Source organism: Rutilus rutilus (genome assembly GCF_951802725.1).
Source record: "Rutilus rutilus genome assembly, chromosome: 15".
NCBI lineage: Eukaryota > Metazoa > Chordata > Actinopteri > Cypriniformes > Leuciscidae > Rutilus > Rutilus rutilus.
The window spans coordinates 7,600,044-7,615,216 of record NC_140220.1 but is presented as its reverse complement, the minus strand read 5'-3'; the positions used below and the strand labels follow the sequence as shown (position 1 = coordinate 7,615,216).

The 15,173-nt window shown below is 37.0% G+C and overlaps 1 protein-coding gene across 1 annotated transcript in view; it reads right to left on the bottom strand.

Annotated features, from left to right (window-relative positions):
- dcbld1 (discoidin, CUB and LCCL domain containing 1) overlaps window positions 1–12,629 on the bottom strand; it is a 31,403-nt gene extending 18,774 nt beyond the window's left edge. Inside the window, exons 1-5 of the mRNA XM_084431343.1 lie at window positions 12,364–12,629; window positions 8,357–8,575; window positions 5,898–6,041; window positions 5,004–5,055; window positions 4,546–4,618 (exon numbers count right to left, since the gene is read on the bottom strand). Coding sequence (XP_084287469.1) covers window positions 4,546–4,618; window positions 5,004–5,055; window positions 5,898–6,041; window positions 8,357–8,575; window positions 12,364–12,439 — 564 coding nt within the window. The 5' untranslated portion in view covers window positions 12,440–12,629. The remainder of the gene's footprint in view (window positions 1–4,545; window positions 4,619–5,003; window positions 5,056–5,897; window positions 6,042–8,356; window positions 8,576–12,363) is intronic.
- Window positions 12,630–15,173: the final 2,544 nt, after the last annotated feature.

Below are 15,173 nucleotides of genomic sequence, written 5' to 3'. Positions count from 1 at the left end.
ATTTTTAATAATAACACCACAAACACCACATTAACCACACAGTTGTACCACGTTAAAATGCGCTTTTGCTTTGAATTCACTGCTGTAATCTATTATTTCATACCGGAGATAAAGATAAAATGAATTACAAAAATACTGCCGGGAAAAAAGGCCACTTAAAAAAGCTTGAGTAAAATGACAGACTATGGCATAAAGACTGAGAGAAGATTGTACAGTCTCTAAGGTGGTTAGATGCTCTACACTGAGCCCATTAGCCACTTGCAAATCATTACTGTGATGAGGTTACAAAAGACGTATTGTGAGTTATCAGCAGAAACAGCTGCTCTGCATTCAGACTGAGATGCTTCATTAACCTGAACATGCCTCCTCCAGACAGGGCCATAAATACAGCCCTATCTAACTGCTGCAGTCTCTACCTTTGATTTATGACACATTTAAGTTGTGCTGTCCCATGCAAAACTCACTACCGCAATGCTACACACTCATTTGATGAGTTGCTATGTGATTGGCTAGTAAGAAACCACACAGAACACCCAAGCAAAGTAAAAAAAAAAGGCCCCACCACAAGTCTCTACGGGTGCATCTCAGTCAGCTCCCTAGCTTCCTAGGTCGTGAACCAGTATCTCGTGCACACTAATTGTAAGGACAGGACCATGACTACACATTGAAAGTTGGCTTATATATAGTTGGCTCACGTGATTTATGTTTCAAGCTTCAGAACTTCCATTAAGGGAACATAGTGAGCGTCGATGCTCCCTGGATTTCATGGTGCATTGTGTGAGACTTATTAGGGAGTGAACATTTCAGTGTACTGAAAGGATTTTACGATTGACATAGCCCTTAAAATGGTCGACTCCCTGATCAGACCTGATTAAGACGCACCCTTAGATATTCAATTCCTAAATAATCTTTTGAGATATTTTAACACTGGTGAGTGAGTGAGCAAGTGAGTGTATAAGCATATAAATACAAATAATCAAAGCTAAAGCTGCCTTTACACTATTTCCGACATTCGCATGCGACAAGATTATTGCTTTTTTTTAACCTAGTGGCAGTCGCATGTCATGAAGATGTCTTTACTCTTATGATGAATATATGAACATATCCACACAAGACAAATGACCGCCAATATGTCTAAAAGACATATGGTTGATTTTCTAGGGCTAAATCAATGTAAAATTTGTTATACAAAGTTATCCAGAACTGCACATTTTATAGAAATAGTGTTTAAAAGAAGGTTTTAGAGGAGAAATACTGGTAATTCTCAATCAGCACTTCGTTTTAGTTAGACTAGTTACATCCGGTCTGGTAGTTGCATATGGTCTAGTAGTCTTGCGTAGCAAGAGCTTCAGCTGATGGCAGAAGGTCTGGACTCCATCGCATCTTTCATTGGCCGAGGACCACCCAGAGGCCATCTGACTGACATGTAAAGCAACCAATCACAGTTTGTTTTGTTCCGCGTCATGTTTAGGGGCATGACAATGTAAAGTTGATAACCCTATAATGACAGCTGGCTTGCTTCCATTTGGGGATTCGGAGTCACGGCATCTTTGTTTCCAGGTGGACCGTTAAAGAACACGACACAAATGTCTCCCGGACATCCTGTAGTATTCAACCAATCAGATGACGACTTGGAAAATCCTGAAGTGTTTCCAGTTAAGTGTGCCATATGCATCAGCCAACGGTCCGTGGACATGACGTCTGAAACTAAATTGGACCCGGAAAATCTTCATAGTCATACGCATATGATCCAAACTTCACACAGCTCTCAAAATGAACGAGTTCTGCCATCAGTCAGAGATAGCGGAAAGGCGGCTTAAGTATGCAATGCGCAATAGTAGTGATGCTGGCCTTAGCAACTGAGCAAGCGCACGTTTTATTCGTTGATTTGTTGTTGCATGCTTATTTGATTATTAACTGACTCTACGGTGCTGTCATTCATATGTAGCTTCTTTATGCAAATACAAAGTCCTCATTCTTAACCGTCCTTTGAAAGACCTTTGTATACTGGCTAATTCATTGAGAGAACATGAGCTTGAGTCAAATCTCCTCACTCACAGCATGAAGCCGCAAAGCCTTCCAGTTTTTACACAACAATCAATGAAACTTCTGCTGACAACAAAACCATTCAAAAGTTTGGGGTCGTAACTTTTTTGTAATGTTTTTGAAAGAAGTCTCAGCAAGGCTGCAATTGTTTAATAAAAAAATAACAGTAATATTGTTAAATATTATATTAAAATGTAAACCGTTTTCTATCTTAAACTACAATTTCTTTACTAACAGGAAGAGATGTCAGTTTCTCTTATTTGCATGTAGAGGGTGGCAATATCTGTGCAAACAGATTTCATCCAGATGATTCATTCAGTCTTACAAAGTATTGACGAACCTAGAACTGAGATTAAGGTGGCAAAATAATGAATAAATGTGTGTGTGTGTGTGTTGAAGTGACTGCTGAATGGCTTTAGTGGGCAGATCCACACCCTCACTGTGGTGGCATTATCTGCCTGTAATCCCAGAGTCCACTGCTCCACCCGATCTACACAAAAGCCAATGTGAAGTAATCAATCGCTCAGGCTCTTTCTAAAGCCCTTCACACTCGCATATCAAAGCAGATGGCAGCAGGGTGGAAATGTGTGCCCTTGTCTTCCATTGTCGGTTAAGACCCTGTTGTGAGAGTATTGAGCCTGCAGCCGTGTGTCTGTTGTCTTTCTTGAAAATCTGTGATCCGTGATAGGGGTTAGGACAACTTAAAGCAGAGAGCGTTCCTCCTACCACCAATTTAGGCAGTGGAAATGTATCATTAGTAAAATACAATACAGAGAGATAGTCACGCTCTGATACTCTGGACTTTTCCCACAACCACAATGTGCATTTTGTGGTTTCTTTTATGTTTTACATCTTTTAGTCTATTCCTGTTCTATTTACTCACTGCTGTTCAAAAGTTTGGGATCGGTAAGATTTTTGATGTTTTTAAAAGAAGTCTCTTATGCTTATCAAGGATGCATTTATTTGATTAAAAATACAAACAGTAATATTGTTAAATATTATGACCATTTAAAATAATCATTTTAATTTGAATATAATTTATTTCTGTGGTGCAAAGCTGAATTTTCAGCATCATTACTCAAGTCTTCAGTGTCACATGATCCTTCAGAAATCATTTAAATATGCTTATTTGCTGCTCAATGTTAAAAATAGTTACTTAATATTTTTATGGAAACCGTGATGCATTTTTTCAGGATTCTTTGATGAATAGAAAGTTCAAAAGAACCGCATTTACTTGATATATAATATTTAACGAAACAAAAGTCTTTACCGCCACTTTTGATTAATTTAATGTGTCCTTGCTGAATAAAAGTATGAATTTCTTTCAAAAAACCTTTATTATTGTTTTAAGTATTAAACCTTTTCATTACTACAAACTATAAGTATATATCAAAAATGTATTTCTCAGATCATAACTACATTGTTGATATTTTTTCCTTATTTTTACATGATTGTTGGGGTCCAGAACTCTGAGACCACCTGTAAATAAACAAAATTATGTATTTTGCAGATTTGTGACATTGACAAGTCAGATTTTCTTACATGAAGTACAAAATGCACTTTGGAACACTCTCAAACCACCTAATCATATTCAAATTAAAAAAAAAAAACCTGCATCAAATGCAAAATAAAAGCATTTTCACTTGTGGTCTCAGACTTTTGTACCTTGACAGTATTTTTGCTGATGCAACACAACAGTTTCCCTTCTCACAATGATCCGCAAGGTTTGTTCTACTCTACTTTTGGTTTTTAAGAGGTTAAGCTACGCACATGCAACAAACCTTCGATTTAAATGAAAAGGCCTTTTTTTTTTAATCACCCTCACAAATTCAACGCAACCAGAACTTGCAGTGACACATAACGCTCGACCAGCTTAGCTTTCACAAACAGGAAGAGATTTTACCACAATGCAAATCCTTCAGAAAAGCCCTTAACATCTTGAGTTATAGCTCAAAGCCCAAGCACATGATTCATTCCACATCAAACTAGCCGTTGCTGCTCGGCCAATCCCTCAAGTAACCCAAAGCTCTGACCCCGATTCGCTGGAGAGGTATGAACAATTACATAAACGCCTTTCATTCAGAGTTCACTGCCCACTAAGTGACCAGGGAGAACAATGGAGCCAGCACAAATGATCTGTCACTGCGTATCCTTGGGGTATCCACACATTCATACACACAAGTCCTGTCACAACAAATGCCTGACAGACAATGGGACGAGCCATTAGTGCATTCCACCCCCGACTGCCGGCCCGCTTAACATTCCCTGTGAAGGCCCTAGAGGCCTGAGCACCTGTGGGAAAATCTGCTTAGAGCAGCCGCTTTTCTTGGCTGAGTTGTTGCATCTGAAACCTGTTTGGGAAGCACCCCGCTGAGCATCTGCTTGGATGCAAGGCGGCCTTGTAAATAACCCCTCAGCTTGGCTAATGCTCTTCTGCGGATGCGAAATGAGCTGCAGCATGCCACCCACACCTGAGGAAAACAATGAGACACTACTCACATATCTGTAGCCCAGGGAAATGTCCCCAGACACGTCTCCCGTCACCGCTGCACATCCGGCCGGACAGTACGTCCTACACAGGGCGAGAACAAAGACAAATATCTGCTTACAGCATGTCAGTTAATTATAGCTGACGGCTATAGATAAAGCAATGGATAGTGTGTTGATAATAGCTGAGTGAGGAACTAAAATTATAAGCACTAATGCGATGAGATACAGTCTGGAAAACTGTGACTACTGCCCAGGGTTCATTTTGTAATGTCTTGTGGCTTGGATATATTTCAAAGGAATAGTTTCAGATATGTCTGGGTAATATATACAAAATATTCACTATATAAATATATATATATGTGTATGTGTGTCAAAAGATAAAAAAAAAAAAAATAGAGCTATATCGGGCAACTTGTGCAAGTTTAACTTTTTAAGGCTTCTATATCCCAACACACACTCACTCTCACCTGTACTTTGATGCTGGGAAATGACTGCCTTTGTCCAAGCAAGTCAGCAGCTCTGAGGAGGAAAGCAGAGGAGGACACACAATGAGGGTAAAAATGGAGCAGATGATAAGTCTCCACAAAGGAAACAGGCCCTCCGACTCAACAAAAACAAGAACAACAGGACATAAGCATCACAACAGGATGACAGACCTACTTCCTGCACCTCCATGTCTGGGATGGAAACATATACATAGATATAAACCTCACTCATGCTCACATGACAAAGTCACAGACTATGACCCCAGACTGTCAAGCACATTTTATATACCAAGGCTGAATTTATATTTATATTCATATGTGTGCGTGTGTCTGTGTTAAATTTAGGCCTCACCAAGTGCCAAATTAGAGTAAAAATTGGTGTTGGCGTGTAAGGGTAAAAAAAAAAAAAAATTCAATTTATGTACCGCGATTCTCTCTCCAACGATTCTGAGCTTAGTTTTTAAGCTTTAGAGTGTGCTTTAGAAACACCCGTATTCTGCTTGCTGCTTGCATACACATACACCACTCGAACCTTCCATAAATTAATCTTTCACAAAGTTAGGAAAGGTTGAAGCGAATTACAAGGTCATTTGCGGGCTTCATTGCAGGATATGCGCTGTGACAGAACTTTCATTTTTGGATCAACTTTTAATATTGCTTTTTTAATATTGTTCAAACTTGTCTTTTAAAGAAACATCCGTAAAGGATCTGCAAGCATCCAGAGGAGGGAAGGGGGCAAGCCACGGCATGGGTCCACTGCGGTTAACATGGGGGTCGGCCAAGAGACAAGAAGAATATTGGATTCCTGAGAGCTGAAGCTAAACATGTACAAAGTTGTGTTAAGAAGACACACGTTTCCTTTTAAATGAAAGATACCTTTGTGGTTTTCTGTGGAGTATGACAGCAGGAATCCTCTTCCAGAGATGTGCTGGCTGCTACGAAAGCGGACAGTCAGTTCGCTGGAGTCTGTGTGAATCTGCGTAGGTTTGGGCATCGGACCCCCGCAGTACTCCCAGTACACTAGGTGAAATGGAAGGAAATGTATTATTAATTAATAAAAGATTAGGAATTAGAATCATGGTACAAGTCAGGCCAAAATTAACACCAGTCAACTTGTAAAAAACAGCCAGTTGGCCGATAACTTATTTATAAATTTCATATAAAATAATATATATAAATAAATAAATATATACTTGCACAAATGTAACCGTCAAATGTCAAAGTAAATAAAAAAAGTTTTTTAAAGCAAACTTTAGCAAAAAGGTGAAAATAAATAACAATCAGGCACGGTTCTGAAACTAACTCTGAATGTCTTCTCAATCAACAGTCTCTAGTCTTCATAAAAGAAAGGTGTAGATGAAACCAAGAATGCAGAAATGGTGTTTTTTTTGGGAAAATTTACGACATGTCTGCAGACTGAAGGATGACACGTCCAACACAGATGAGTTTCTGATAAGCTCTGATGAAAATCAAAACACTTTAATCTATAAAACATTATGACCGAACGCACCAAAGGGTCAACACACTAAGAAGTGTGAATGACACAAGTGTCAAACACAAAGCATGTCTCTCAACTGCTGTTTAAGAATCGCTCAGAGAGGAATTCCAGTCGTTCCACTGCAGGACGCTTTGATCAGTGAATGTGGCTGAGGCTCGACTCTGACACCATGACAGCGTTTGTGGTTAAAAGGGTTGGCAGGGGAGGAACCAGACATAGTGTGGGAAGATTCGTGTCCTCCAGGCTCTTCTTCTGATGCTGTTAATTAACTCAATGGTTCTGGCTTCAATAAAAACACCCACTGCTCTGGTTTATCAGAACAACATTTCAATGTAGATAGGAAAATAATGTCTCCAAAGTTAATAATCTATGGGTGCACAAAAAGAAAGGCAATAAATCTTGACCAAAAGAGACCTCAGGTCCAGGGCTGAAAGATGATAGGCTAATAAAACAGAACAGCCCATTCACTTTGAGTGAAGCGCTACAATATCCTTTTCCCTCCCCATCCATAATTGACAAAACAGTAGGTGGGTAATTTCATTTACACAGTGGTACAGATGTAACCTGGGGTTATATATGGATTTTGGAGAGAACAGTTAGAGCATCACTGTTCTCTCCAAAATCCATATATAACCCCAGGTTACATCTGTACCACCGTGTAAATTAAATGACCCACCTACAGACGAATTTCTCACTTCTACCAGGGTCTGCCTTTTTAAAGCATTTTTAAACTTTAAAGGAATTCAGAATGTTGGAATGGATCAAACAAAAACAAATAAGCAAAAAAAGACGGGCAAATACAGGAAATGGAATTAATTCAACTGCCAATCATTTTTAGTTTATTTTGACCAAAGGTACCAAAATCCCATTCTGGAAGATTTTTGCACAATTTAACCCTCGGGTATAACCAATGATCAAATTTTAGCAACCGTTTAGATATTTACCTAATCTAATTCAGGAAAATATTTCATAAATGACTGACATGAATTGTCTTTTTACCTTATTAATTGAAATGCATTTGTACTAGAAAAACTTGCAAAGCTATACATTTCTTTTTGAATAGGAATAGTGCATGAGTACAGAATCTGTGCACATTTCCTGTTCAAAAAGAAATGAATCAGAGTTCATCTGCAATTACACTTATGGCAATAAATTGCAAAAACAGCAAGCTCATTCGAAAAGAAAGATATTAGAAATGGGAGATAACAAGTGACAATATCCTTACAGAAACAGGCAGAATTGCCAACATTTCAACACAATCTCTAAAACATCCTCTGACACACTGGCCTCTGTGGTTTCCTCTCGCTTTACTGTAAATTTATCAATGTATGACTGGTGCCGACTCATGGTAATGCTCTGATTTAAAGTGCTTTACTCATGTTTACTCACAGTAATGTGATCTAGAGGAGTTTAAACTGACTCAAGAGCATGTGCTCAACTATCACACAATATGATTGCACAAAATGTTACAACTAGACTTAAATTAGATTTCTAAATGTTTCCTACAGGATTCTGTTTCTGCTCAACACAGCAATATTGTCTCAACCAATGGGTCAGATTGGGGTAGGACTAGATCGGTTTATCCAACCAATAGAGGTTTGGGAAACCTGTCTGAAAATAATCATTATGTTTGGTGCCAAACTTCACCTTTAAATTCAAATACAGCTTGTAGATACTTATTGTATAATAAAAGCAATATACAAACAAAACTTAGACAACAGAAACTACTTAATCCATCATACTTTCCATTTATCAATCAAGGAAACCCTGATGCAGGGAAATCACAAGATAATGGCATAATGTAAGCAGCATGTTCATCGCATTACAAACAGCTTACCATTATCCGCCCCATATGATCCTTTTAGAACCTTTAAATAGTCTGACTCGCAGTCCTTCTTCTCCATGTTCAGGTCTCCAAACTTGAGGATGATCGTGTGGCCGATGGGTACGCGGATCTTCCATTCACACCAGGAGTTGTTGGGGTAAGTTCCTGGGTAGTTCTTGGAGGACAGGACACCACTCTCTTGGCCCAGGACATAATGACCACAGCCATCATCTGAAAAAAGTAATATGAGAATTTGTTGTAATGAAGCATGGTGAATTCAGACCAAGGAAGAACAAGACTAACATTTTAATGTTTAATACTTTTAAGTCTCTTATGTTCACTATTTTTGCAATTCAGTTTGGTACCAATAAGGGCACCAAAAAAAAAAGAAATCACCTTACAAGTTTTTAAAGCTTATTCCCAAATTTTAAAAGACAATATTATATTGACACAAGCCTCAGACCCGTTCTCTCTTGAAGATCAAACAGCAATCCAGCCTGTTATGTAATGGCAAGACAGACTCCAAGTGCACATAAACAACAAAAGATTGCATGAACCCAACAAGCCAATGCATGTCAACCTAACATAAACCAAGTTTAATTAACTCATTGTTTCAACATGCACATAGTAGACAAGTCAAAGCACCAGAAGAAACCTCTACTACAATAAGTTTTGTAATTAGAAGAAAGAGACAATAAATACAGCACATTTAGAGAGGAAATACGATTTCTAAATACGAGTAATGGAAGATTGTTTCAGCCACTTAATCAAAAAAGCCAAAGGTAATTTCGACTTTCATTTCACAATTCAGATTTTTTCCCCCCTCACAACTGTGAGTTTATATCTCACAATTCTGACTCTCACATTGCTAGTTTATATCTCACGAATGAATTTCGTAATTCTCAGTTTACATCTCGCAATTCAGACCTTTTACCTTCAGACTGAGTTTATATAAAAAAAGTCTGAATTGTGAGATATAAACTAAGAATTGCAAGAAAAAGTCAGAATAAAATGTGAGATAAAATGTCAGAATACCTTTTATTTCATCCTTGAACACTTAAAGAAATAGTTAACTCAAAAATAAAGATTTGGTCATTATTTAGTTGCTCACATTTAGTTCCAAATACAAACCCTGACTTTATTTCTTCCATGGAAAACAAAATAAGAATTGTACTTAATGCTCTTTTCCATGCAATTAGTCCTCATGGAGACTAAAGGTTTCAGAATGTTCTCAGAATTCACAGTTTACATCTCGCATTTCTGAGTTTATATATTTTTTTAAAGTCTGAATTGTGAGATATAAACTAAGAATTGCAAGAAAAAGTCAGAATTGTGAGATAAAACTTTTTTTATTTTTTATTCCATGGCGAAGACATGCGTCCATAGATCAGTGACAAAGGTGGTGTTAGAAAATGTCAGCTGCCGGACACAAGTCTCGTGGATGATCCCAGGGTGAAGAGCTCCCACGCTGGGGGGTTAGCGCATGTATATGCGCATTTGTGCATGTATTGTCAAGACTACTGTTCGCTGATATGTTATGGCTCCGTTATGTCACTGTCTCCCATGGTAAAGGCACTCACACCTGTGATGGCACCACCAACTCCTCCTTTCCCTCCAGACAGCTGAGTCTCCAGCAGCCACTCAGGAACTTGGCGCTGATGTATGCATATAACAAACTCAGAGACCCCAGAGTTTGTGACATTGAAGGCATTCTTAAATGACACAAGGAATGAAACAGGACTAACGCTATAAATAGCACCAGTGTTTTTCTAAGGGAACATTCGCCCACACTAACCCAAAAATGCTTTCTTTGACCTCAGTTGGTACTACGTCAGTGCTAAATACTCGCGGACACACAGTGGCCTTTGTGGTGGCGTCTGAACTCCATCCAGATGTAGGGCTGGGTCGTGCAAAAAAAAAAAAAAAACGTTTTTTGATGGACGGAAACCTCAGGGCAGGTGTAGAGGGATGACAGCACGTTAATCATCGCCATGCAAACAAACTAAGCTACGACGACTACACATTAAAAGTATATTTTGGGTTATTTATTAAGAATTTCAGTGAAGTAGATGTCAAAAATAATATTTATTCAAAATGACCAAAAGCGGTTGTAGCTCACTTTTGCGTTCATTCCAATGGGGAAAAACATGGTGGAGCATCTGAAACCAGTCCTTTCAGCATGCAGAGGAACACCTGGCAATCGTCTGCCCCAGGGTGGAGCACAAACATTCACAACAGAGAGAGTTCTGCATGTACAGACAATCCGACTGTCTCCTAACATGCACCAGCTATGGGTTCACACTATTCAATTTACACTCTTACACTTAAAGTGTTCTAAAAGGGGGTTTACAACAGTTACATTACAACAGTGATGCCATAGGAGAACTATTTTTAGGTTCCACAAATTACATTTTAGTGAACAGTTCTTAAAATAACTACTAGTGTAAAGAACATTTTAATAATCTGATTAAACTTTTTTCCACTCTAATGAACCTTTTTGCAATGAAAGATTCCATGGATGTTAAATGTTCTTCATGGAACCATTAATGCCAATAAAAGAACCATTATTTTTAAGAGTGTACAATCAAAAACAATGTGCTTAGCAAGAATACTGCCACAAAGTAATAACTCTCGGATAAACAATTATAATACAAAAAGAAGGACCACATTAAGGGGAGTGATACTATGCAGTACTGAACTGAAGTATTTCACCCTTGACTGACACTTAAATTAATAGTTCCCTCAAAAATAAAGATTTGGTCATTATTTAGTCACTCCCATCTTCTATAGAAAACAAAATGAGAATTGTACTTAATGCTCTTATCCATGCAATTAGTCCTTGTGGAGACTAAAGTTTTCAAACTTCAAAGAAAATTCAAAAGGTAACAAAAGTGAGTGAATTACTTACAGTTTTGGGAACTAAATAATTAAAGGGATAGTTCACACAACAATTAATGTCATCATTTACTCACCTTCATGTCTTTCCAAACCCGTAAGACTTTCGTTCACTTTCGGAACACAAATGAAGATCTTTTTGAAGAAATCTTAGAGCTTTCTGACCCTCCATTGATTTACAGTCCACCAACTACCACTTTGATGCTTCAAAAAGTTCATAAAGAGATTGTAAAACGAATCCATTTGAATTTAGTGGTTTAGTCAAAAAAACAATTTTTTTTATGTTTTCACATTCCTGACAACCTCAATCCCTACTTTAAGCAATTGTATTGTATTTGTGTTACACAGAAAAAGTAATAAAAGTTCTGAGAATTAATTTTTTGTCTGAACTGTTCTTTTAATAACCAAATGTTTGTCCACTCCAGTGTTATCGTCTCTGTAATATGTGCACTGTATGCTGAATTAAAAAGTCCTAAAGGAATATCCCAGCAGTAAAAAGACCTCTGTAGTAGCCTACTAAAATCCTTGACAAAAGATACATGTTTTTACACAATGCAGATCAGATGCTGCTTTGACCATCCAGAGACACTTTGACTAACACACACACAGTCCCGCTGTGAGAGTGATTCGAGGGAAAGTTGTCCTTATGGACATGTTGTGTCAGCGCTGCATGTGCTATACAGTCAGCACATTTTCTAATGAGCCAAACTTGACATCAAAAATCTTATCCACCGTCCATATCTAAAGTTTAAGGATATCAACTTTAACTTTAAAAGGTAGCCTACTACAGTTTCCACGAGAAACACATGCAACACGAAACTAATCATAAACACATAAATTGTAAGCATGTGTTGTATATGTATTTGAATCCATTGGAATTTAATGTCTAGAACTCAGAACGAAACGCACTGCGCTCAAGAGTTAACAGGATCTGAAGCTCATGTGACAAAGTTTGAAACATTATAACTCCCCAGGAGCAACTGTACGTTTACTTACGATTATATACTACAACCATAAATGCATGTTGCACGCAAACAACTCAAAATCCTTCAGCAGGAACCTCTGACGCCTCAGCAAACAGACTCTTTTGTTTCCGATCATCTGCCGTGTTTTTGTTCACTTACCCGGTTTCTCTGCGAGCACGAGCGCGTGAATTGAATATAAGAGTATCAGTCCATGCAGTGCTGTGTGTCCAGACATCTCCACTCGAAACCGCTGTGAATGAGAGGAAAACGCGAGAGCGCATTGGAGAAGCTTCACGATAGCATGTTTACCGGGGGAAACTCGTGTACGTGTGTGTCCGTGCGGATCACCAAACGCCTTGAATGAACTCTTCTTCCGCGTTTCTCCCACAGGCGGCACCAAGCGGTTACTAGACCAGTCTGACGGGTCTGTCTTGTGTCCGGCTGTTAGTATGGGAGCCTACTAGCCTAGTATAGATACTGAGTATGGAATGGATACAAAGTGATACTGAATAGAAAGAGCATTTTTTTCAACTTCGGCCAATTTTATATCTCAAGACTAGACTTTTATTAAACTATTAGATTTCAAAGTTTTTCTTTTTGTTATAACCTGTCACGTTAAAATTGCCTTTATTTTTCATGTTTATTTTTCATTCATTTATTTATTTATTATCTGAAGCGACTTCAAATGTAAGGTAGGCTAGGTAGCCTACAACAAGCGATTCATCTTGAGAAATGCTAGCAATGCAAAGTAATTTTCCCGAGTTTTCTAATAATATTAAATAGTATTTTATAATAAAACAATTATATATGATAAAAATATAATAAGATTAATATTTAATATATTAATAAAAGCATAATAATAAATTGTATTTATTATTTTTTATAAAACTTATAAAAAAAATGCAGATCTATAATTTAATAGCTTTGCTACTTTTTAAATGCTTTTTAAATGTAGATATTGTTTTACCCTTACCCTGCTAGACCCAGCGTTCTAATCGTGGAATATGACAATGATAAAATATTACATTTACAATACTGATCTAAACAAAGAGAGAAATATTACATTCAATATTTATTGTGTGGAAATTATCTATATTTTTCCCCTCAATTTTTCACTCTATGTCGTCATTTCCGCCACAAACCGCTAATAAAGTTTTTCAAAAGTTAGTGTAGAAGAGATGAGATATCTTGTGGCGATATCATGTATCTTGTGGAGAAAACAAAGAAAAAGCAAGGTAAATATATTATTTTTGATCGTACATCACCTCCCAAATCGTGCTTTAATTTGGACAAATAATGCACATTTTGTCAAACAAGTGTGAAAATATTATTTAATTGTGTGTATTAAGGATACATACAATTATAGCTATGACATTAGCCATAGCAATATAAAATGGCCACCCATTTTATTAAAAATCTTTACAATGACATTTGCACCAAAGAATTAATGATATGGTTAAAGAAAAAAATACCCACAGTGGCAGTTCTCTTGTGATGAGAGTATATTTCTAGACATTGTTAGAGGACAAATAAACAAATGAGACTCTGTTCTAGGAAAGTTTCTAAACATTAATCTGAACAAAACTATGTTGTATGTTGCAGTAATGTCAGGCAGTGACCGGTGGATTTCCAGTAACATATGGCCATTCTCACAGCATATGACACTTCATCTGTGCCAGGAGAGCACAGGCCTGGTTTTAACTTACTGGGCCATAAAGTTTTATTACTGTCATTATGAAAAACCCTGCAGACAGTCACCGCGCAAAGATCATGTTAATGATAATGTAGTAAAAAGGCTCATTTTTGCATGTGCATCTGATAGGCTTATAGCACAGCAAATGGCACAAAAGAGATTGTTATATATATATATATATATATATATATATATAAAACCTTTTATGTGATAGGCTATAGCTTAAGCTATTGCGCTCTCTGCTGGAGAGGTATCACACAATCTACAAGCCAGTACAGGTGTTTGTTTTCCTTTTTTATTTTCAGGCCTAAAACATTTTTTCAATCAGAAAAAAACAACAAAAAAACATTAATCTTTAGTCTCTATCACACCGTTTGCAGTACACAACAGTAGTATTTTCTATTCAGTAGCAGTTTAAATGTGTATGTAACTATGTAGGCATATATATATATAGGGTCATCCTTTAATCAAAAATATAATCTTGTAAATTAATTTCTATTTTTTGTGTTAGTAATGTTTTAATAACAAAGAGTCAGTCATCACAGCATTTTTTTTTTTTTTTTGAGAATGAGTTTTTCTAAAAAAAGATGTATTGGTCATGATGGAAATGAGAATCCTCTATCTTGCAAATTTGTAGAATTTAATAAAAAACCTGTAAAACACCTAAACCACAGTTTGATATCTAAACTGACCAGAAATGTTATATAATGGATGTTTACTGAAACACTGAACACTATAATTTGCATATATTTCATCCAGTGAAAACTATTGTAAAACGCTAGATGGTGCTGTTGGTTATGTTTATTTGACAACTAAACAATCTTCTGAAATCATCTAATGGCTCAAGGCAGTTAACTTAAGAGTATCATATGCTCGAAAGTAATTGTAAACAGTGCACTAGTAGTGAGGTTTGACTGTCTGTTCTGTCGTAATAAAAATTTACATAACTGTGCCAAATATGATTTATTATTAATGTTGTTGTTGTTATTTAGCCTACACGGATTAATGCAATTGTAACTGATAGAGATACATACAGATTACAAAATTATCTGCAATAAAAATTGTAGTAATGGCTCATCATTTTGGCTGCCATAAGCACAAGTGCAGCTCATAACTGAATCATCTCAGACAGATGGTTTGAATGAAGACCTGTAATGTTATACAGAGGCTGTAGAACATTATGTCTCATTCACACTTGGGTTACACCTGTTTGAAGACTACCCATATAATTGTTAACAGAGCAGATACTACAGATATTACTGTGAATTATTAAAAA